Raw genomic sequence first — 20,772 nt, 5'->3', positions numbered from 1 at the left:
CCGGACTCCAAACATTGATGTCCTGGTCGCCGGCGTGAACGGGGAGTGGCGGAGCAACTACGGCAACTACGTGCAGCTACTTCTGCGCAGAGGTGCCGGCGCTAGGCTCACGCCCTCCTCTGCAGTCGCTGCCTATGGTGGTCTTCGCCCCACTTTACCCCCTGCACCAACGAGCGCCGGCCTGCTGTCGTCATCGACGTCGCTTCAGCAGCGCTACCTGGTCGAGGACGTCGTCACCAAGGTGTTTGTGCGCACCCCTGACGATCCCGGCCAGGCGTACTTCCTCAAATATGTGCACGAGATGATGGACAACGCCGGTGAGCAGCTGCGCATTGTCGACTCGACACTGAAGCGCACGACTCCGCGCAACTGCCTGTGGTACAGCCTTGTCTGCGAGGGAGACGGCTTCTGTGTGCTGCAGCGACCCTACATCGCCTTCACGCTTCGTGAGCGTCTCGTGGCCCGCCCTGTGTGGACGGCGCAGGAGAAGCTCTGTATTGTCTATCAGCTGTTAGAGGCGGTGGCGCGCCTGCACGAGACCTACGGCCTCACGCACGGCGACATCAAACCGAACAACGTCCTCGTGCAGAGCACCGGCGTGCTGCTGCTGTCTGACATGGCCCTTTTCAAGCCATGCCAAATGCCGCTCGACAGCCCGCTGCTGTTCGACTACTACTACGATACGGACGAGAACAGGGCGTGCTACGTGGCTCCCGAGAAGTTCAGCGACCAGCCGCTGCCCACGCCACCGCCGGAGAGCAAGACGCGGGGCAGTGCAACCTACAATGTGAGCAACGTCAACTTCGATGGCCACACGGCCTCGATGGATGTCTTCTCGACGGCATGCGTCGTGCTGTTCCTTTACAAGGAGGAAGATCCGCTGACACTGTCGCAGGTGCTGAGCCTGCGTCACCTGGCCAACACCGAGGCACGCGAAGCGTTTGTGGCGCCCGTTTTGCGCGACGCCAACGTGCCCGCTGCGCTGCATCCACTGCTGCTGCCGATGCTGTGCGCCACCGCGGAGGAGCGACCGTCAGCGCGCGAGCTGGTGAACCGCGGGCTGCAACAGCGCATCTTCCCTGCCTCGCTCCCTTACCTGTACGAGTCCGTGCTGCCTCGCCTCCTCACCACATCTCCAGGCACGCGGCTGGTACTCCTCCACAACCAGCTTGAGGCGGTGCTGCAGAGATGCGAGGTGCTAGACACGACGCCAGAAGGTAACGGTGGCAGGTCGTCGACGGCTGCGATTGATGCAGCGGCGTCCGCTGAAGCGGTGGGCGCCAATGCAGCTGGCTTGGCGGCGGTCGCGTCCCCATCTCGCCAGCTGGTCGTGTCTCTCCTTCTACCTCTTCTTCTTCAAACCTTGCACAGCAGCTGCACGAGCGACGAGGCGGCTTACCGCGGCCTGCTCTGCCTGCGCCGATGCGCGTCGTACTGCAGCTTCACCTGCCTAGTGGACGCAGTGCTACCACACGTGCTCTTTTACGTGAACAACGATGCCCACGTCTACGGACCGTCAACGCGCCTCATTGCACTGCGGCTGCTCAGCTCCATCTCGGAGGTCATCGCGCATCATCTCACGCTCAGGTCGCCGCAGCGTTTGAGTGGCACCGTGACACCTTCGCGCGATGCGGCCGCTGCGAAGCCCGGCGACACGGGAGAGGTCTCTGCCGTGCCAGAGGAGCAGTGGGCACTCATGGAGCATCTTGTGCTGCCGTGTCTGTACGGCGTCCTGCGGCAGGCGGAGCAGGAGTCCACGGCAGTGCTGGTGGAGGTGGCAAGTCGGCTGCCGCGACTGCTGCTCCTGTCACGCTACATCACGGAGCGGCGGCAGCTCTTATACGGGGCCGATGCGGTGATGACGAAGTCAACTACGTTTGAGAGTCGGCCTGGCCCGCAAGGGCACCGTGCCCGGCAACCGGAAGATGCTGTGCACGAGCAGCAGAGTCACCACGACCCGCTGCACGCGAAACCGCGCCGCCAGGCCAGCCAGCATCTCTCTCCGAACAAGGGAGGCGAGGAGGACCACAGGGTGAAGGCGGTGGCAGCGCCAGTCACGCCAAATTCGACGTCGATGCCACCATCGCCGCTGCCGCCGCCCCGCAGCAGCAGTGAAGCGCTGTACTTCAGCCCCACCGATGTTGCCACCCTGAGCGAGCAGAGCATCAGCGGTGGCACGCGGGCGAGGTTGGCTCCGGCGGCGCGCCACACTGAAGCTGGCAAGTCGGCGAACGAGGTGAGCGATGCAGATGGAGAGAATGCAGGCGACGTGCACGGTGCCAGCGCTGCTGGCACGCAGCAGTACCTCGCCCAGCTCCACTGCCTCCTGACGAACGGCTGGAGCATGTTGCAGATACTGTACAACCATCCATGCGTCGCCGTCGTCGTGGAGGTCATGCAGCGGTCTTCGAGCACCGTCGCCGCCTTTCTGGGTGAGGAGCGGGTGACAGAGGACTTAATACCTCTCCTCACCACGGCCCTGACTGCGCCGCTGCGGGTGCAGAGGCTGCTCTATTCACAAGCCATCCTGCTGCACGCCCTGCTCCAGCGTCCGCCGACAAAGACGCTTCGGCTGTTTGTGGACGAAGGCCTGCGACACACGGACGACGTGTGCCTCAACAGAACCCTGCACAGTCTCGCAGTTGTGGTGCGCAGCCGAAGGCTGCCGCTGGAGGAGACGATGGCACTTGTCCACCAGACCCTGCCGATGCTGGTTGAGAGTCGTCTGTGGCTGCGCGAGGCGGCGTGCGGCGTCGTTGAGGCGGCTGCACAGACCTACTCGGCGAGCGACATTGCACTGCATCTCGAGTACGCCGTTCGACCGCTGCTGATGCTTCCGGTGCCTCTGGCACACCTGCGCCGCTACGCCGCCACGGCCATCCGGGCTGAGCTGGCTATGCCGTTCATGTCCTTAGGTGGCACGGCGGGGCCGACGCCGTGCAGCTACGTCAGCAGCGCGCCGTTGAGGGAAAGGGCGTCTGCCACCGGCTCAGCTTGCTTGCTAGACGAGGCCATCCTCGAGGATGATGAGCCGATGAACCGGTTGCTGGAAAATGGCACTGGCAGTGGTGATGGGCGACGCGGTCGCCCAGGGCAGTGCCGAGGCTTCGAGGACGGAGGAGGCAACGGAGGCAACTTCAAAGATGTTTTGCCGGAGGTTGTGGCGGTGACTGACTCTTATGCTTCCGCGCCGGCACCGGCGCTCTTGCACGGGCTCCCGCTGACTGAGGCTTCGTCGTCATCTGCGCCAGGATCGAGGATGTCCCGTGAAGCGAGTATTGCGGAGCCTGCAGTGACCGCCCAGCACAGCCGCAGCGCCACCGACACGTGCATAGTTGCCGATGATGGCGGTGACTCGGACGGCATGGCACTTGTCTACCGGCCCACCGCGCGAGAGGTTGCGCGGGTGCAGCTTGAAAGCCGCTCTGGGCCGCTGCACCTCCCAGCTTCTTCCGCGCTGCTGTCACCGCCTCCGTCGGGTCTGACCTCCTCCCATGTGGTCGCCCCATCCACGGCAACGAGCAGTGGCGCTGCGGCCGCGGCGGCGTTGCCAGTGCAGGATTGCCAACTCCCGACTCCGCCGCACAGCAGGGACGTATCGCCGCTGCCCGCCACGCTGCCGCCGCCCTCGGGCGTGATTCGGTGCAGCCTCAAAGGCGGTGGTGGGCGCGTTTTGCACGGCCGAGTGACACCGCCCTCCCTGACCTCACCAGCGGCGGCGGCTAGTACCGCGGTACCGCCGTCCTCCTCAGCACCTTGCTCGGCGTTGCGGCCCACTGCCGCTGCACTCAGCTCCGTCAGCGCTCACATGGGGGCCATCTATGCAGCGGCGCCCTCGCCGTCAGCCAACGGGATCGTGATATCGGCCGGGGCACGAGGTGAAGCTTTTGTGTGGCAGGTCGCCGCGTCGCACACGAGCACAGCTCACGCGCGCGAGCTGTGCTTGGTGGAGCGAGTCGCGTCGGCGGCGTCTGAGGCGGTGGTGCACACCTACACGGCGTGCCAGTGGATCGGTGGGCCAGGTCAGCGGCGAGACTTCACGCTCTCCTCCGCGTCCGCCTCGGCTTCCGGCTCGCTGGTGGCCTTTGCGAGCACCGATAGTGCGGTGAGGGTGCTGGACGTGGAAAAAAATGCGTGGGTGTCGTCCACCGTTGTCGGTGGCACTCCGGAGGGCGGGCTGACCGGGCTGGCGTTGCAGGATCGAGCATCGCTGCTTGTGACGACCGCGGCTGGCGGCCTTCACGTTGTGGACACGCGGTGCCGAGGCAGGGGCCGTGCAGACGACGAGGAGCCAGCCGTGGGCTCGACCGCCTCAGTGTGGCACACCCGACTCAACCCACTCGACGGTGCACCAAGCTGCGTGTGCCCGCTCTACATGAGCGACAGAGCGTGCGCCGCAGCCGTCGGCACCTACGGCGGCGCCGTGTGCCTGTACGACTTGCGTTATCAACTGTGCGCGCAACGGGTTATCCTTGTCGATGACGGGGCAGGACTAACGTCAGCGTCGGCTCTTGCTTCAGGGCGGCTGTCCATCACGACGGCGTGCGTGGATCCTTTGTCTACGCTATGTCGGAGCTGCCGTCCATCGTCATGGGAGCCGGAGCCGGCGGCGGGGCCGAGTCTGCTTCTCGGCACCACCGGGGGCACGGTGTATCGCCTCCTCCTCCAGAGCGCCAGCTACTGGCCTGCGTTTCAGTGTTGCCGCAACGGTGGCGGTGCCGTACGCACAATGCTGACGCAGCCCACGCACGGCTGCGTCTTCACCGGCAGCGAGGACGGGTATATTCGGAGCTGGTCGACCGACCGCCCAGAGACGTCTCATACTCTGGTGTGCGGGCTGTACCGATCCCCGGCATACACCGTGGAGCGTACCGGCGCCGCGGAGCGGGCGCTGGCAGCGAATGCTGTGCGTGGCGACGCAGTTGCCCCACCGGGCAGCAACGGCAGCAAGGGTCTTGCTTCCCTCACCGTGCGCGAAGGCAGCGACATCCACCACGGCGGCTGCGCTCTTCCGCGACACGCCCCGGATGCGATCCTCGCCTTGTGTGCTGTGCGCACGACCACCGCGTCCTTGGCGTCTTGGGGCTCCAGCAACAGTGGCAGCGGTGGAGGAGGGGAGCCATGCTATCTGCTCTCCGGATCCCGCGACGGCACGCTAACGCTATGGGACAACGACCCTGGGCAGCCCTAAAGAGAGGCGAGAGCGAGGGGTCGAGAGTGGTGTGTCTGTGCTTGTGCGCGCTTTTTCCGGTTTACCGGTACGTGCTGCCGCTGTCGCCGCCATCCCTCTGCAAACGCGACCTCGACGCTCCCTTTACGCCCCTCCCCCCACATTGCACGTCTCCTTTACTGAAAAGACGACGCAGTCGCCACCACCTCCCGCTTTTCCTGCGTGCCGTAGCTCATGCTGATGGGGGAGGCAACGAGAGAGAGAAAGAGCGTGCGTGCACGGTGTGACCGGGATGCCGTATCTGCTTTCCGCCATTGTGTTCGTCTGTTTCTGTTCTGTGTGACCACGCTGCTTTTCGGTGAACAACGCAACGAACACGTGCAACCACACTGAGGGGGCCATGCTGAGGGAGAGTGCGAAAACGGAAACAAGAGGGTCTAATGTCGACTCCTCGTTGTGACGGGGAGGACGGCGAGGGAGGGGGAGTGACCCGGGCAGTCGGCGCTGCTTCTTGCAAGGCTTTCCAACACTGCACGTCCCTTTGTCCCACCACTCTCCACTCCTCCCCTCATTTTTCTCGCCTCCCCCCTGCCCGCCGTTTTGTTCTGCTGCTGTGTACGTACATGTCTGCGTATAGAGTGATGTGCCCCTTGTGTGCTTGCATTCCTCTACTTGCTTCTCTGCTCTCCCCCTCTCTCTTGCACGGCGTCGAGCCCATCCTCTCTGTGTTGTGGGTCTTCGCCCCTCGGTTGGACCTGTGCCCGGCTTTGTCTGCAGAGAAAGAAGCAACACACACACACTCTTACAGAGAAACGCAACGGTGCCCCTAATGCACCCGTGATGGCGGTGGCACTGTGCGCACAACCTTCTCTAGCTGTGCGACGACCTCGCCCCCCTCTACTTGGGGGCGAACTACAAAGACGCGTTCCAACGCCACGCTTGATGGTCTTTCTCACATCTCTGCATTCGTGCTGTCTTTGATTTTCCTTCGGTGTGTCGCCCCACCCCACCTCCACTTTTTTCTGCCGTGTGTGTGTGTGTGCCTGTGTGGTGCGTGCAACCCTCATCTTTCTCTGCCTCGCTTTTATTTTTTTTTTGCCCGCGAGTGTGCAAACGCACCCACCACACATTTCCTTTTGCTTTCCATTTTGGGTGCTGCGTCCGCAGGGGACATCTGCTGCACCAGGGCATACACGCAGCCATACACAAATACACACACACACACACACAAACACGCAAACTGCCCTGTCGTTTCGGCTTCCAAAGAAAGCGAGACCCACTGCGTGAGGTGCACGCATGGACACACAACGCGCTGACTTGTGTGCCTGTGCGTGTGCTTGTCTTGTAGGCCCCCTCCCCTCCTCAAGAAAATGGGCAGCGATGCAGCCTTCCTGGCGCTGGCGAACATGGCCATTGAAGCTGAGATTCGCACGTACTTTCCCTACACGGCCCTGTATCGCCGTTTATGCAGGGGTGGATCGGAACGCGCGATGGACTACCTGCACCGCGAGTTTTCACCTGCCCTCGTTGACGCTGCTGATGACGGCACGCCTGCAACGGCGGATTTAGTGGCGGGAGTTGCGGCATCCAGCGCTGGGCTATCTCAGACTCAACACAAGCGCAGGCGCGCGAGCCTCGTGGGGGAGCTGCAAAAAAGCCTTGAAGAGTTCGCGGCGGCGACCGCCAGGCTCGTCCGAGCACGACTGGAGAGCACCGCCCTCTCAGGCAAGCAAAGCGAGGTGTGCGATAACGAAGCCGTAACGGTACCGTCGACCCCCGGTGAGGCTGGCGCCGAGCCATACACGGTCACGTGCCGCCGCTGCACCACAAACGTCACATGCACTTACCCCTGCTGGGTGCTTGAAGGCTACGTGGTGCTGTGGGCTGAATCGGTGCTCGAAGTTGAGTGCGTCGCAACAAAAGCAGCCATAGCAGCGTCCTTATTGGCGTCGCCTGTGGTGGCAGCACACACGCAGGGCAACTCGAGCGTGAAAGACTCGCTAGGGCTGCGGAGGCCCCGCGGTGTGATCAATTCCCGTGACTCCCAGGCCGCCAATATACCACACTCCTCTTCGGGACGTCTGCTTTTGTCTTCAAACCGACCACTGGGTCTGCGTCCCCTGCTGCAGCGACTCACCGGCGCGCTTGACGGCTCAGCAGAGGACGCGACCGCACCACCAGCGCCGCTCTTGGCCACCGCAAGAGCAAAAGCGGCTCGCTCTCGCAAGCAGCGGGGTTGCTCTCACTCAGACGGCACCCACCCGGGCGCCTCTACCGGGCCCCCGCCACCGGCGACACAGATGCTCCGACTGCACAGCATGTGCATTGTGAACAGCGACGCGGTGGGCAACGTGCGCCCTGCGTCCTTTGCTCTGCAGTCAGTCCTGCAGCCCGGCTGGCAGACGGCACTGGAGTGCTACCCGCGACACATGGTGCACTTTGGCCTTTTGGTGTACGCCGCGTGGCACGCGAGCTCACGGACGTGGGAAAGCGTACTATCGCATGGAGACACTTGCAGGGATGGCAGCGCCGCAGCTGGAAACGGCCATACAGTCATGCTCCCGTCGCGCAGCAGTCGAGGTGACGCTGCCCTGCAGAACACGTCCGGAGAGCGGGGTGCATCGCACACATCCGAATCTACGACAGCACCCACCTCGTCGTCGCCTACGCCGGAAGCAGGTGGAGAGATGCGCCCCGCGTCACTGGTCAAGTTGTTGCCTCACACATCACACGACGCAGTCTTGATTCTAGGGCTCGGCGGCAATGTGCTGGGGCAGTGCTTAGATGCGCTGCTGCCTGCCGCGGTGCCGCTGCACGTCGTGGAGGTGGAGCCGGCCGTATTGCAGGCGTGCTGTGAGAACGGACAGTTCCCGGCGATTGACGTAGTGGACGACTGGAGAGGGGAGCTCGACGCGGCGCCGTCGTGCAACGCATTGAAACGGGCATCTGCTCCGCACAAGAAAGACGCCTCGCCTCGCAGGTCCGAAGAGATGTTGGAGACTGCGCCTGCTGCTTCGCTCGTGTGCCCCGCCGTGATGCAGTGGGCCGCGGGCCTGATTCACCGCAAGAGCGCCACACCAGCCGCATTCAGGGCAATGCGTCAACAAGCGCCCGCGCTGTTGGAGAGGTTGGCTGCGCCGCCGTCTGCAATGCCTAGTGGCGCCACAAAACGCGCTACATGCGCGCCAAGCTTGCGCCGTGGATCAGGAACCGTGGTAGAAGCACCGCTGCAGGCGCAGCAAGAAAGGGGCGAGTATGTTTGCTTTCTGCAAGATGCCTACGCCTATCTGCGAACCAGCGCTTCGTTTCCCACTACTTCGACATCGGCCCAGGGTGCCGTTGCTCGGCATCGAGCATTCCACTCTGCTCATGGTGCTGCACATCCTGTTGCTCCCTCTTCACCCACGCAAGAGACTTGCCCGAGGTTTGCGGCGCAGTCACGGACATTGTCATCAAAGCAGGAAAACGAAAGCTCGTCAGCTGTCGAAGACGCGCCTCTATCATCGCAGTACAGCATGATCTTTCTTGATTGCTACGACCCGGATAGGGAACACATGATGCACGAAGGCACGCTTGTCGAGCTCTGCGCGCGGCGGCTGCAGCCTGGTGGTGTACTGGTAGTGAATGCGCATGTGCTGCCAAGCGTGGAGAACTTGCGCCGTGACTTCCTCGGCTGCGGTTTTTCGACTGTGCAGGCGCTGCGGGTGGCCGGGCATACACAGACGGTGGTGGTGTGCGTCGCGCAGGACAAGGCAGCGGACGGGGAACCTGCAGCTGCCGAAAGGCTAGCAAGCAGTGCTTCTTGTGCGCCGATGCTGACCGAGAAGCGGGGCCGGTTCACAGTTCGGCAGATGCAGGTGCTGGCTACGGCCCTCAATGGGGTCCTCCATGTGGCCGGCAGCTCGTCATCAAGCGTAACCGATGGCGGCGATGGCGCTGGGCGAGACAAGGTATCAGCTGCAGCCACCACCAGCACCACCGCCGGCGCCTTTTCCCTCTCCTGTACTTCTCCTCCCCCCCCCGCCGGTAACGCCGGCGTTTCGGTTTGATGCGGCATGGCTGAAGTCGTGCCGCCGCGTCGTCGTTCCCCCATCCAAGGTGCCAAGCAGCCGTCGTGCACGGCCAGCCAGCACCACACCGTCACAGGCCTGCTCCATCGACGTTGATCTGCGCGTGTGGGAGCACTACTTTTGAGGGAGAGCGAGAAGGAGGAGGGGAGAGGGGCGGTCAAGGCGTTGCTGCCGTGGTGGCTCACTCCTGGAGAACTGGTACTGGGAGGGAGGCATGGACTGCTATCCGCGGTGTGCTGCATCTTCCGCAACAGAGTAACCTCCCGTGTCTCCCAGGACACAAACCCATGCACAGACGTGTAGATATAGACATGAGCATGGGCACGCATACACACACACACACACTCACGCATATACATATATACATACGTGATACCTATAGATGCCTGTGAAGTCTGCATAGAGAAGAGAGGAAAAGAGACGTACAGCTTGCACTCTCGCAGAGGAGAAAGGGGGCTTAGCAAAGGTCTTTCGTCCGAGGTGCATCATCGCCGATATCGCGGTGGCAGCGCCACTCTGCCGTCTCGATCATCTTGCCTGAGCAATACTCTGGCATGTCGGCGTCGCAGCAGGGATGACAAGGCATTCCTCCTCCTGGACGCCATCCTCGACCGGCGTGGGAGGGGGTGGTGCATGATGCTGTCGCATGTTTCTTTCATCATCCCATGTGACTTAGACGGCACTCTTCTTCCCTCGCCACCATCCGCCATACCTGCCCACCGCCTTCCGGGCTTCTACTCTCTCTTCTCGACTTCTGCCGGCCTTTACTCATACCCGGCCCCACACACAGACACACAGACACGCACGCACACACACATACACACGGAAAGGTGTTGCGTGCCCTTCCCCTAGTTGCTCTTCCGGCGAGGCGCATACCAGGTCTCCCTCGTCTCTTCTGGATCACAGACACAGACACCTGCTGCAGAGGGCGAAAGAGACAGACGCGCGCCAATGGACGTGTATCGGCAGGCTGCTGAGATTGTCGGCATCGTGCGCGAGGGCAATGGCACGGCCAAGGCGCTGTGTCTGCGAAAGGATATGCAGAAGAAGAAACAGACCTACGCTGTCGTGTGCGAGACGCTGCGCCACTACGAGCTCCTCGAGGACGTGCTGGAGGTGGCGGAGTTCTTTAAGTACTACCCGCAGGCGAACCACGAGTTTGCTATGTGCATGGCCTACGACGTGGTGCTCGGAAAGGGGGTCAACACCCACAACGATAGCACTGCGCGTGCCGTAACGCAGTCGGCTTCGTACCTGCGTGAGGCGTACTGGCAGGTGCGCAAGCACCACGTCATTCCGCCGCGCAGCAACGAAAAGTTGGAAGATGAGGAGGCGGCTAAAACGGAGGGCGGCGCGAGAGGGAAGAGACGCAGCGGCGACGGCGCGTCCTCATCCCACTCGCTGCAGCTGCCGCGCTACGCTCGTGTCAACACTCTTAAAATATCGGTTGAGGAGCTGGTGAATCGACTGCGCCGCTCCGCAGAGGCGCGCAAGCGCTCCCGTGACACCGAGGGCAATAGCGGCGATGCCGCTGCTAGCTCTCACCCGCAGCAGCAGAGCGGCGACAAGCGTGCTACACGTCGCGCGTCATTGCGGCCGCACCGCCCGCTTCCCGAGTTCACGCAAGACCCTGTTGTGCCGCATTTGCTGGTTTTCCCACCTGGCACGGATCTGCACGCCCACCCGGCGGTGCGCAGCGGTCAGCTCATTCTGCAAGATCGCGCCTCCTGCCTTCCTGCGGCGGTGCTGCTCGACGCTGTCCCTGTTGAGGTGATCGAAGGCGATAAGGCCGGCAGCAGCAAAGGCGTGAAGAGGACGAAGGGTGGCACGGCGCTGTCGAAGGAGAAAGGGAGGGGCAACGAGACGGATGCGGCGGCGCGCAAACCGCTGGAGTACGTTGTCGACGCCTGCGCCGCACCGGGCAACAAAACAACGCAGCTCGCTGCCCTCGGTGCACCACATATCAAGATTATGGCGACCGAGCGTGATGAGCAACGTGCCGAGCTGCTGTCCAAGCGGGTGGCGTCGCTCGGCGCGGCGGACTACGTCAATGTTGTGAGCATGGACTTTTTCCAGCTCTCCTCCGACGACCGCGCGGCGACAGAGGGCATCCTGCTCGACCCCAGTTGCAGCGCCAGCGGCGTCATGACGCGCGTCGACGTGGCTCTTCAGCACGACCACCACGAGCAGCAGATGCCGCAGCAGTGCAAGGGCAAAACGCAGCAGGCCGACAGAAGGCTCTCCTCTCTTCAGGGCGGCCGGCACGGCAGCCATCACGGGGATGCGGACTGTAACGCGGCGGAGGAGGGGCAGCTGGACGACCGCGACCGCGAGGAGACCACCAACAGCGGCGCCATCGACCCTGAGGCACAGGGCAACGAATTCTCAATGAAGGAGGAGCGGGTTGAGAAGCTGGCGCGTCTGCAGCGCAAGCTCCTGGCGCACTCCCTTCTCTCCTTCGACAATTGCCGCACAGTCGTCTACTCCACCTGCTCCGTGCACGAGGAGGAAAACGAGGAGGTGGTGCGGCAGGTTCTGGATGACGAGCGGGTAAAGGCGCGTGGGTGGCGACTGAGCAACATTATGCCCAACACGTGGAAGACGCGTGGCAAGGAGAGGGAGGGCGAGGGGCACCCGCTGCATTTCACCATCCGTTGCGACCCGGCGACGGACGCGACAAACGGCTTCTACGTTGCCCGCTTTGACCGCGTGTGCTGAGCGCCCCTCCCCCCTCCGTCTCTCTCTCTGTGCGTGTGCGTGTGCGTGTGCGTGTGCGTGTGCGTGTGCGTGTGTGGCTTGGTGCTACGACATACGCACAAGAGGCGATAAAGGACCACCCTTTACTCCCTCGTTTCTTGTCCCCCGTCCTCCTTGAACTGGAGAAGAACAAGCGAAAGACTAATAATAAGAGTCGGCACGCGCGCATGCATGTGTGCGCGTGTGCCTCTCTCTGCGTGAGGTCGCGGGAAGGCGAAGGCAGCGCCGGCCTTGTCGCAAGGTGCGATGTGCAGCCCTTCCGGGGGAGGATCACACCGACCTCACCACCGCGCTTCTGCATGACACACACACACACACACACACACATACATGTGTGTATGTTTCCGTGCATTGATTGGTGATTCTCGTGTAAGTAAACCCCCTGCCAAATTTGGCGCAGGGGTGGAGTAGGATAAACAAGAACAAACACAGCGCATCGAGGGGGAGCGCGAAGCTGCTTCGGAGGCTCTCTCGTTAAAGGGCAGCCACACCCTCCCTGCTCCCCTCCCCCTCCCTCCACCATGGTAGATGCTTTCTCTCGCCCTCTTTGTTTAATGTCGCGTCTTGTTGTCACCAATGCAGATTTGGTGTCGAGCGCTATCTTCGTCGTTGTTTTCTGTGTCTCTGTCTCTCTCTATCTGTGGCTTACACTCCATCTACTGGACGCCTTGTCGGTGGTGCTCATGCACGCGAACACACGCGCGTGATGCGCACACGTACACCTCTCCCTGCCTCTTGCTTTGTGTTGCGTGGGGTACCAGCAACGAGTTTTGGTGTCTTACTTCTTCGTTTACGTTTGTAGCTAGGCTTGTATTAGTTAGTGTGCCTCTCTATTTCTTCCCGCGCGCCTCGAGGAACATATCTACTCCTCTCTTCCCTATCCGGCTAAAATTACGCGCAGACGACGTTCGAGGGTTCGCGCGGCGACTGCCTCTTCCTCTTGTGTCTCTGCTGTGCATGCGTCTCGGCGCATCGGCGCGGGTATCTCTCCATCCCCCCTCACCCCGAGCACGTCTTTACCGTGGTTGGTCCTTTTAGAGCTCCTCTGCACATCCGGCAGTCGAACCCCTCCATCGTCCTCCTTCCACAGCACGTCACCGCAACACACCGCCACGCGCACGACCGCAGAGAGATCGGCGACATCGCAAAAGAAAAGAACGAAGACGACATGGTGCAGGGGTTGTCCTCAGCGAAGGCCGTGCTGGCGCTCCTGAGTGAGGAGGAGAACCTGGTCGTGCTCTTTGCACTCAAGCGGCTCTCGTCCTTGATGGACACGTTCTGGCACGAGGTCAGTGCGAAGCTGCCCCTCATCGAGGAACTTGCCGCCTCCGAGAAGTTGGCGGATGAGACGCGCCGCCTCGCGTCTCTCGTGGCGTCGCAGGTGTACTTCCACCTCGGCGACTACAGCAACTCGGTAAAACATGCGCTCGCCGCCGGCACCGCCTTCGACGCGACGACGCGGTCGCTCTTTACGGACACGATCTTGAGCCGCTGTATTGACACGTATGTGGCATACCAGGAAACGCCGGAGAGCGAGCGAGCGGAGCTGCCGCCAAAGCTGGAGGAGCTCTTCGTCTCTCTGACCAAGTCATGGGTGATGGAGAACGAGACCATGGCGGACTTGAAGGAGATGGTCGGCTTCACCGTGCGTGCGTTCCGGCTGGACTTCCTGGAGAAGGTGCTGCGCCAGGCGCTGAGCAAGACGCACTCGGCCGAGATTCTGAACTTCACCTTCTACGTGGCGAATGTGCTGCTGCAAGACATCACGTTCCGTCGCAAGGTGCTCCGTCTGCTTGCGGACCTGTACACGGATGGTCTCTCCACTATTGACTACTACTCCCTGGCCCACTGCCTGCTGTTCCTTGGCGATGTGGAGGCGACGTCGAACCTTATTTGTGGCTTGTGGAGGGGCGGCAGTAGGATGGTCGCCTTCCAGCTAGCTTTTGACCTCTTTGAGTACGGCAACCAGGAGTATCTCTCAGGCGTCGTCGCCCATTTGGACAAGCAGCTCGGAGTGGCGGAGCAGGCGCTGGCGGTGCAGCCGGCCCCGAGTACCTCTGACGCTGCCGGTGCGGCGGCAGCCCCATCTGCGCCCGCCACGTCCCTGTCCCCCACGACGACTGCCGGTGATGCGTCTGGCGCACCGGTAGCCGCGGCGGTGCCGGAGTCGCCGGAGCAGAAGCTGCTCTCCGTTCTCAGTGGTCAGGTGACGACGAACCTGAACGTGAAGTACCTTTACTCTCGCTGCGTCGCCGACGTGTACGTGCTGATGCATATCAAGAAGATGACTGACCCACGCAACTCGGTTATTCACAACGCCACGGTGGTGGCGAACGCGTTCATGTACAGCGGCACCACGATGGACGGCTTCTTGCGCGACAACATGAAGTGGCTCGGCGCTGCGCAGCACTGGGCCAAGTTCACCGCCGTCGCCAGCACTGGTGCCATTCACCGTGGGCACACGGAGGAGGCGATGCGGGTGCTGGAGCAGTACCTGCCGAAGGGCCCAAGCGTGCCGACGCTGCCGTACCAGGAGGCAGGTGCGCTGTACGCGCTCGGCCTCATCTACTCCCCGCTCGGAGCCACGCGTGACCGCAGGACTATTCAGTACCTTGAAGAGAACTTGCAAAAATTCTCGACAAACGTGCAGATGGTCCACGGCGCCTCGCTCGGCATCGGCCTCACGGCGATGGGGCTGCAGGACGAGGGTCTCTACGACGCCCTCTTCACGTGCGTGACGGGCATGGACGCGGTGGCGGCCGAGGGCGCGTCCGTTGGCGTCGGCATGCTCATGCTTGGCAGCGGCAACGACATTGTCTTGCAGAGTCTCAAGAACGTCGCATACGAAGAGAACCAAAAGGAGAAGGTCATACGTGGCGTGTGCATGGCCATGGCGCTCATCAACCTCGGCCGCGAGGACGAGGCGCTCCTGTTGGCGGAGGAGCTGCTCGAGAGCGGTGACCCGTGGGTGCGCCTGGGCGGCTGCTTCGTGCTCGGCCTGGCCTACGCCGGCACCGAGAACGCGAAGACGATTGAGAAGCTGCTTAGCGTCACAGTGAAGGACATGTCCGATGACGTCCGCCGCACAGCTGTGACCATGGTCGGCTTCCTGACCTTCAAGGACCCGAACCTGTGCCTCGATCTGATTCGCGTGCTCGTGGACAGCTACAGTCCGCACGTACGCTACGGTGTAGCGATGGCGCTGGCTGTGAGCGCGGCCGGCACCGGCAACGCCGCCGTCATCGACGTGCTGTGGGACATGCTGGAGGACATTGTCGACTACGTGCGCCAGGGTGCCGCGATGGGGCTTGCCATGGTTATGGTGCAGCTGACGGAAAAGGAGAACCCGAGAGTGAAGGATTTCCGCCTGTTGTTGGAGAAGAAGATCGAGGACCGTAACGAGGGACGCTGCTCCAAATTTGGCTACGTGCTTGCCTCCGGCCTGCTCGACGCGGGCGGCCGCAACTGCACCTTTGCCTTGCACAAGCAGCGCCACCGCCTCGACAAGGCTGTCGTCGGCGTCTTCATGTTCCTGCAGTACTGGTACTGGTACCCGTACCTGCTCATGATCACGCTGGCTATGCAGCCCACGTGCATCATTGGCCTGAACGAGTCGCTGGAGCTACCCGAGTACACCTTCAAGTCCAACGCCCCTCCCAGCACCTACGCCGTGCCCAAGTCGGTGCTGCAGGAGAAGAGGGTGAAGACGTCCGAAGTGCAGGCGGTCGTGCTGTCCACAACGCGCAAGGAGGAGGAGCTGCGGCAGCGCCGTCACCAGGGGCCTGGAAGCCCGGGGTTGGCTGCCGGCGCCTCCGCGACTGGCGCGCCTGGCGGTGATGGCGGGGCTGCTGAGGCGGGCAGCAAGAGGGGCGGCGACAAGGACGGCGGCGGTGAGTCTGGAGAGGCGGCGGAGCAGGAACCGGCCTTTGAGCTCCTTCACAACCCGGCGCGTGTGACGGCGCATCAGTTTTCCGTCATTTCGCACGACGTAGATGTGCGGTACGTACCGCTGAAGCCGAAGCCGATGGGCATCTGCCTTTTGAAGGACACGAAGCCTGAAATGGGTGCCGAGGTGCTGGTAGCGCCTGTGGTGCTGTCGGACCGCGACGAGGCCCCTGTGCCGGAGCCCTTCTCCTACCCGTAGAGCAGCAGCATTCGCGGATGAGGAGGGCGCGGGCTGTGCTGCACAGACGCATGCAGGCACCCAAGCAGACTGACGCACACTTGCCCGAGGCCTCACGACGGCACTACGACAGATGCCAAAGCAGCTCGCCAGCTTTTTTTTCTTTCCTTCGGAGTTTCATTAGGCGCGCCGCATACATCAGGGCGACCTTCGCCCTCTTCCCCCGGCCTTTTGTATCCATCTCCTCTGCGTCCTGTTTCACGCTCGATGATTCGTCTCTCTGTAAGGTGTGGGGCGGGTGCCTCACCCGCTTGGGCTGTCGTTATCGCGCCTGTACGTGTGCTGACCTCTTCATAAAGAGCGGAGCTGCAAAATGACGAGGCCAGGAGAGGGTGTACAGGTGTGTCTCGGTTTATTGGGGAGCACCACCATCACGTGGCCCCCGTAGGGGGCGTGTGCGTGTGCGTGTGCGTGTGCGTGTGCGTGGGGGAGAGGGGCGATTAGAGGAAGGGAGGGGGGAGGAGGTAACGCTTCCTCCGCCTGTCGCAGCTTCTCTTCGCTCGCTTTTTGCATGTAGTCTTCCCGCCAGCTCTCTCTCTCTCACCCTGTACTCTGTTGCCCAGCCGTTTTGCGCTCTTGTTGTTCGCCTTCACCGATGGGTCTTTGATGTTTTATGTGTATGTGTATGTGTGCATATGCGTGCTCCAGACAGACACGCAAAAAGAAAACACAGCGAGACAAGAACGAACTGCGCACTCTGACGGTGTGTCGGCGTGCCGTCTCGCTGTGGTACGGATACGCGTGTGAGCCATTCTTAACAGGCAATCAAACAAACAAAACAGCGCCACGCCGCTCCGTCGCCTTTCCCCTGATCCGTTGCTCTCCCATCCGCCTCCTTTTTTCCCACGCACCTCTCGCTGAGAGAGGATGAGGCCAGCGTGGAAGGGGGGCGCAGGGGGTGGTAGGCGGGACCGGAGGCGCGATTGACGTGGGCAGCCAGAGAAAAAAGAACTGGAGACAAGGCAGCCGCCTTCCTACGCGGCACCGCGTGCCTCCGCCCAGCCCCCCCCTCCCTCCCCCTCGTTCTCTATGCTGCTTGCATGCGCCTCCGCGCGGCTGCTGCCCTGTGCCCGGGGAATACGCCAGAGTGAGAGTGACGTGCGCTTCTGTGGCCCTGCTCCACTTCGCACCCTCAGGGGGGGGGGAGTGGGGGAGGTGAAAGGCAAAGGCGGATCTAAGCCCACTGGTATCCAGAAAGGTGTCGCGGCGTAGGTCTACATCCGGTATCTGTTCTCGCATTTCTCTCTCATTCTCGCCCTGTCTGTCGTCTCTTCAGCATGTGGCGGAGGAACACACTCGAGGAAAGGAGGAGGCGAAACAACGTCTGCTCGACAAGGCGCTCACCTCTGGCGCTCCTGTAATGTCTATCTGTGTATGCGTGTACGCGTGCCACCATATTCTTTCGATTCGCCTTTGCGCGCTCAGCCGGTTGCCGGTGTGGCGCGTGTGCGCACAAGCGTCTTTAGCGCACCGCCACCCCTTCGCCCCCTTCCCAGGACCCCACCACCGGTCATTCAGCTGCCGTCGTGGTTTGCGACTGCGCCCCACTCTTCCACTCTCCTCGCACCCCATCCCCGCGCACCACTGCGACAGCTTGACGCAGTGGCGCGCCTCTTCCCTCTTTTCACCATCTTGGTGGCCGGCTCTAGCTTCGTCGCTGTTTCGAGAGCGGTGGGCGGTGCTGGAAAGACGGATCAAAAATGTCGCTGCACTTCAACTGGAGTCGGCTAGAGGAGACGTGCGCAGAGGCGCTGCGCCAACTCATCAACAAGCGTCTCGCCGAGGTGGTGGAGTGCATCAACAGCCGAAATGCCGCGCAGACAAGCAACGGCGCTGCCGGATCAGCCTCAGCGGCCGCGAAGACGCGTGCAACCACTCCCACCACGGTCCCCGGTGGCGCAGGGCTTGCTGCCTCTTCCTCGGCCGGCGCTTACGGCGGTGGCGGCGGCAGCGCTGCTGGGGCGGGCAAGTCGGAATACTCACTCAACGCCAGCAGCAACGGCTCCCCGCAGGAGATGGTGGCTGGCTTCACCGCCATCCCGGCGAGCGCGGCAGCCGGCGCCGCCACGAGTCGCTGGGAGTCCATGTCTGACCCGTCGGCCAGCTCCACGCTCGCGAGCGTGGCGACACTGCACCCTTCTGGCACGCAGGCACCCTACAGCAGTGCTGGCCTGTCAGCAGTTGGAGCGGCGGCGCCAGCATCGGCAGCAGAGATGCCTCCACCTGGGAGTGCGGGCGGTTCAGTTGGCGGTAGCGGTGGCAGCGGCGTTGGCCCGGGCGTCTCTATATCAGGATCAGCCATCAGCACCGCCTCTCCGTTGCACAACAGCGGCTATCACGGTGCAGGTGCAACCGTGCTTGCAGCAGACATGCATAATGGCAATAATGGTGGCGGGCCATCAGAGAGTGCCTCCTTCGCGGGTGAACCGTCCGCTGCACCCGCCGCGGCCGTCTATCGTACCCCTGTGGGCTCGTCGTGGCCGTGCTTCGGCTCAGCGAGCTCCACCGCAGCGGCGTCGTCCCCCTCCCCGGACGCAGCGGAAAGCGCGAGCAAGGTGCCGCCGATTGTGTACTTGGAGGTGGGCCGAGTGGGATGGGGGACGACTCCGCCGTTTGTCGAGATCGTCGCCTTCGAAAACGCGATTGACGGGCCGCCTGGCCGCACGCGCCAGCACCTTCATCGACAGCAGCAGGGCAGGGGACTCTTTGGTGGTGGCAGGGAGGGGCAGGGGACCACCGGGCCCGAGACGCGCGGAACTTTCCCGTACACCGTGAGCCATTACATGTCAACGGAAACTCTTATGACCACCTCCACCGCCGCCGTGGAGCCTGGCGTGGGTTTCGCCGCCGCGGCGGACAACATCAGCGAGTGCTCGCGCGGGTTTCCTTCCCGCGCGCACACCGGGGCCAAGACTCCGCACCCGGTGACGGGGTCACATCGACTCTTCGACGGGGCAAGCACCGGCGGTGGCGGCGGTGCTGGGAGTGCTGATATGTCTCCCCACCAGCAGCCGTCCTCCTCCTCTCCCTCACAGTTTCCGTCGCAGCCGGAGCCGGTGGACTCGCTGACCTCGGTTCTGGGTCCTGGCGGCCTCTACGTGCGCTTCCACATAACCTACGGCGGTGCGATGCACCTGTCGCTGAACATTGCGGTGCAGCATGAGATTCGACTCGGCGCTGTTGCACTGCGTGTCAGCCTGCCCATGATGTTCTGTATCGCTAACCTCGACCTTGACTGCTACATCTGCGTGAACATGAAGCACAACATGTGCGAGGTGTGGCTTGAGCCGGGCCCGCTCTCGCCGTCCGTGGTGAATCGACTGAGCATCACCGCCATCGTCGGCGGAGACGACGATGACGGCGGCTCCTCGACCGACTTCTATTCTCATTTTGGCAGCAGCAGCATCTCCGACGGCGACGGCGTTGAGGAGGGAAGCGGTGTGTACGTGAATGAGCACGAGGTGTCGCAATTTGTGTTGCATGAGCTGCGCTCCATCTTGCGCGAGACGCTCGTCGCACCACATTCTGTTCGCATACCGGTGTCCTTCGGCGGCAGCTAACCTCGAAAGGAAGGGGGAGGGAGCGAGGGAACCGAAGCACGCGAGCGCGGCTATTCTGCAACGCATCGCCGCGGCATACACGTGCATACAAAGGCCAAATACGACGTGGAGAGACGGTGGCAGGACTGCCAATGACGGCATGCGAGCCGCTGCGCCAGGAGTGCGTATATGTGTGCGCCACCTCCCACGGCGACTGCCCTCATGGGAGGCGGATCACCGCCGTAGCAAACGGCAGTGCCGCTACGAGTGTGCGGAGGAGAGGGCGCGGGATCGTGGGTGTGTGCAGAGACGCATTCAGCCTCCACCCTGCAACGCCGCACCCCTTTTCTGAACATCGGCTCCCCTCTCGTCACCGTGTACGTAGAACTCTTTCTCACACGTTGCACGCGCACGACTGTCCCGACGCAGCCACAAACTGATGGTTGCACCCTCTCCTCTCCTGTGGTTAGGGACGAGCTCTCCTCCTCGCTGCCGAATTCTCTTTCTTCTGTCTTTCGCCGTGTGCGAACTGTGTGCACCCCCGCCCGTCGTGATGTGATGGGCACCATCCTTTCAGAGACTTTGTCGCGCTCTCCGTTTCCGCGGTATCATCTCTCCTGTCGACAAGGAAAGGCGGAGCACTCTTCTCGCAGCGTGGGCCGCTTGCGTGCGTGTGTGTGCCTCTGTCTGACTTGTGGGTGTTGCTTCGGGACGTGTGGGGCGTCTTCTCTTATGGCGCGTTTACATTGCTGTCGCGACTATCACCTTCGCCACCACCCCTCACTGCCGTAAGAGATACACATCGGGGGGGAGAGAGAGAGAGAAACAATACGCTGCTGCTCCTCACTCATATTGCCTGGCGTGCTTCTGTGACTGCGTGTTACACAGAAGGAAAGGGAATGCCGGTCGACCCTCCCCCTACTCCTTCCCGTCTTCGCTTCTTCCCTCCCATCGTAACGGATTGTACATGTGTATATATGTGTGCAGCTGACCTTGACGCCTTCCTCGTCACCCACCCGCACCCCCCTTTGCCCTCGCTCTCTTTCCGCGCTC

At 62.4% G+C, this 20,772-nt stretch overlaps 5 protein-coding genes across 5 annotated transcripts; all 5 read left to right on the top strand.

The window, feature by feature from the left end:
• Positions 1-301: 301 nt before the first annotated feature.
• On the top strand, positions 302-5,191 carry LDBPK_281880 (protein kinase, putative; the record flags this gene model as incomplete). The annotated part of the gene is made up of 1 exon (XM_003862239.1): positions 302-5,191. The coding sequence occupies one exon, from the start codon at positions 302-304 to the stop codon at positions 5,189-5,191; it is 4,890 nt and encodes a 1,629-aa protein (XP_003862287.1).
• Positions 5,192-6,540: 1,349 nt separating this feature from the next.
• LDBPK_281870 (hypothetical protein, conserved) lies at positions 6,541-9,219 on the top strand (the record flags this gene model as incomplete). Its single annotated transcript, XM_003862238.1, has 1 exon — positions 6,541-9,219. The coding sequence occupies one exon, from the start codon at positions 6,541-6,543 to the stop codon at positions 9,217-9,219; it is 2,679 nt and encodes an 892-aa protein (XP_003862286.1).
• Positions 9,220-10,191: 972 nt separating this feature from the next.
• LDBPK_281860 (hypothetical protein, conserved) lies at positions 10,192-11,958 on the top strand (the record flags this gene model as incomplete). The annotated part of the gene is made up of 1 exon (XM_003862237.1): positions 10,192-11,958. One exon carries the CDS (start codon positions 10,192-10,194, stop codon positions 11,956-11,958), a length of 1,767 nt encoding a protein of 588 aa, XP_003862285.1.
• A 1,207-nt stretch (positions 11,959-13,165) lies between these two features.
• Positions 13,166-16,141, top strand: LDBPK_281850 (proteasome regulatory non-ATP-ase subunit 2, putative; the record flags this gene model as incomplete). Its single annotated transcript, XM_003862236.1, has 1 exon — positions 13,166-16,141. One exon carries the CDS (start codon positions 13,166-13,168, stop codon positions 16,139-16,141), a length of 2,976 nt encoding a protein of 991 aa, XP_003862284.1.
• A 1,739-nt stretch (positions 16,142-17,880) lies between these two features.
• Positions 17,881-19,740, top strand: LDBPK_281840 (hypothetical protein, conserved; the record flags this gene model as incomplete). Its single annotated transcript, XM_003862235.1, has 1 exon — positions 17,881-19,740. The coding sequence occupies one exon, from the start codon at positions 17,881-17,883 to the stop codon at positions 19,738-19,740; it is 1,860 nt and encodes a 619-aa protein (XP_003862283.1).
• Between the last annotated feature and the right edge of the window lie 1,032 nt (positions 19,741-20,772).

Source organism: Leishmania donovani, chromosome 28, assembly GCF_000227135.1.
Source record: "Leishmania donovani BPK282A1 complete genome, chromosome 28".
Taxonomy (NCBI): Eukaryota; Euglenozoa; class Kinetoplastea; order Trypanosomatida; family Trypanosomatidae; genus Leishmania; species Leishmania donovani.
Note: the sequence above shows the minus strand (reverse complement) of the source record. Positions and strands in the feature narration are given on the sequence as shown.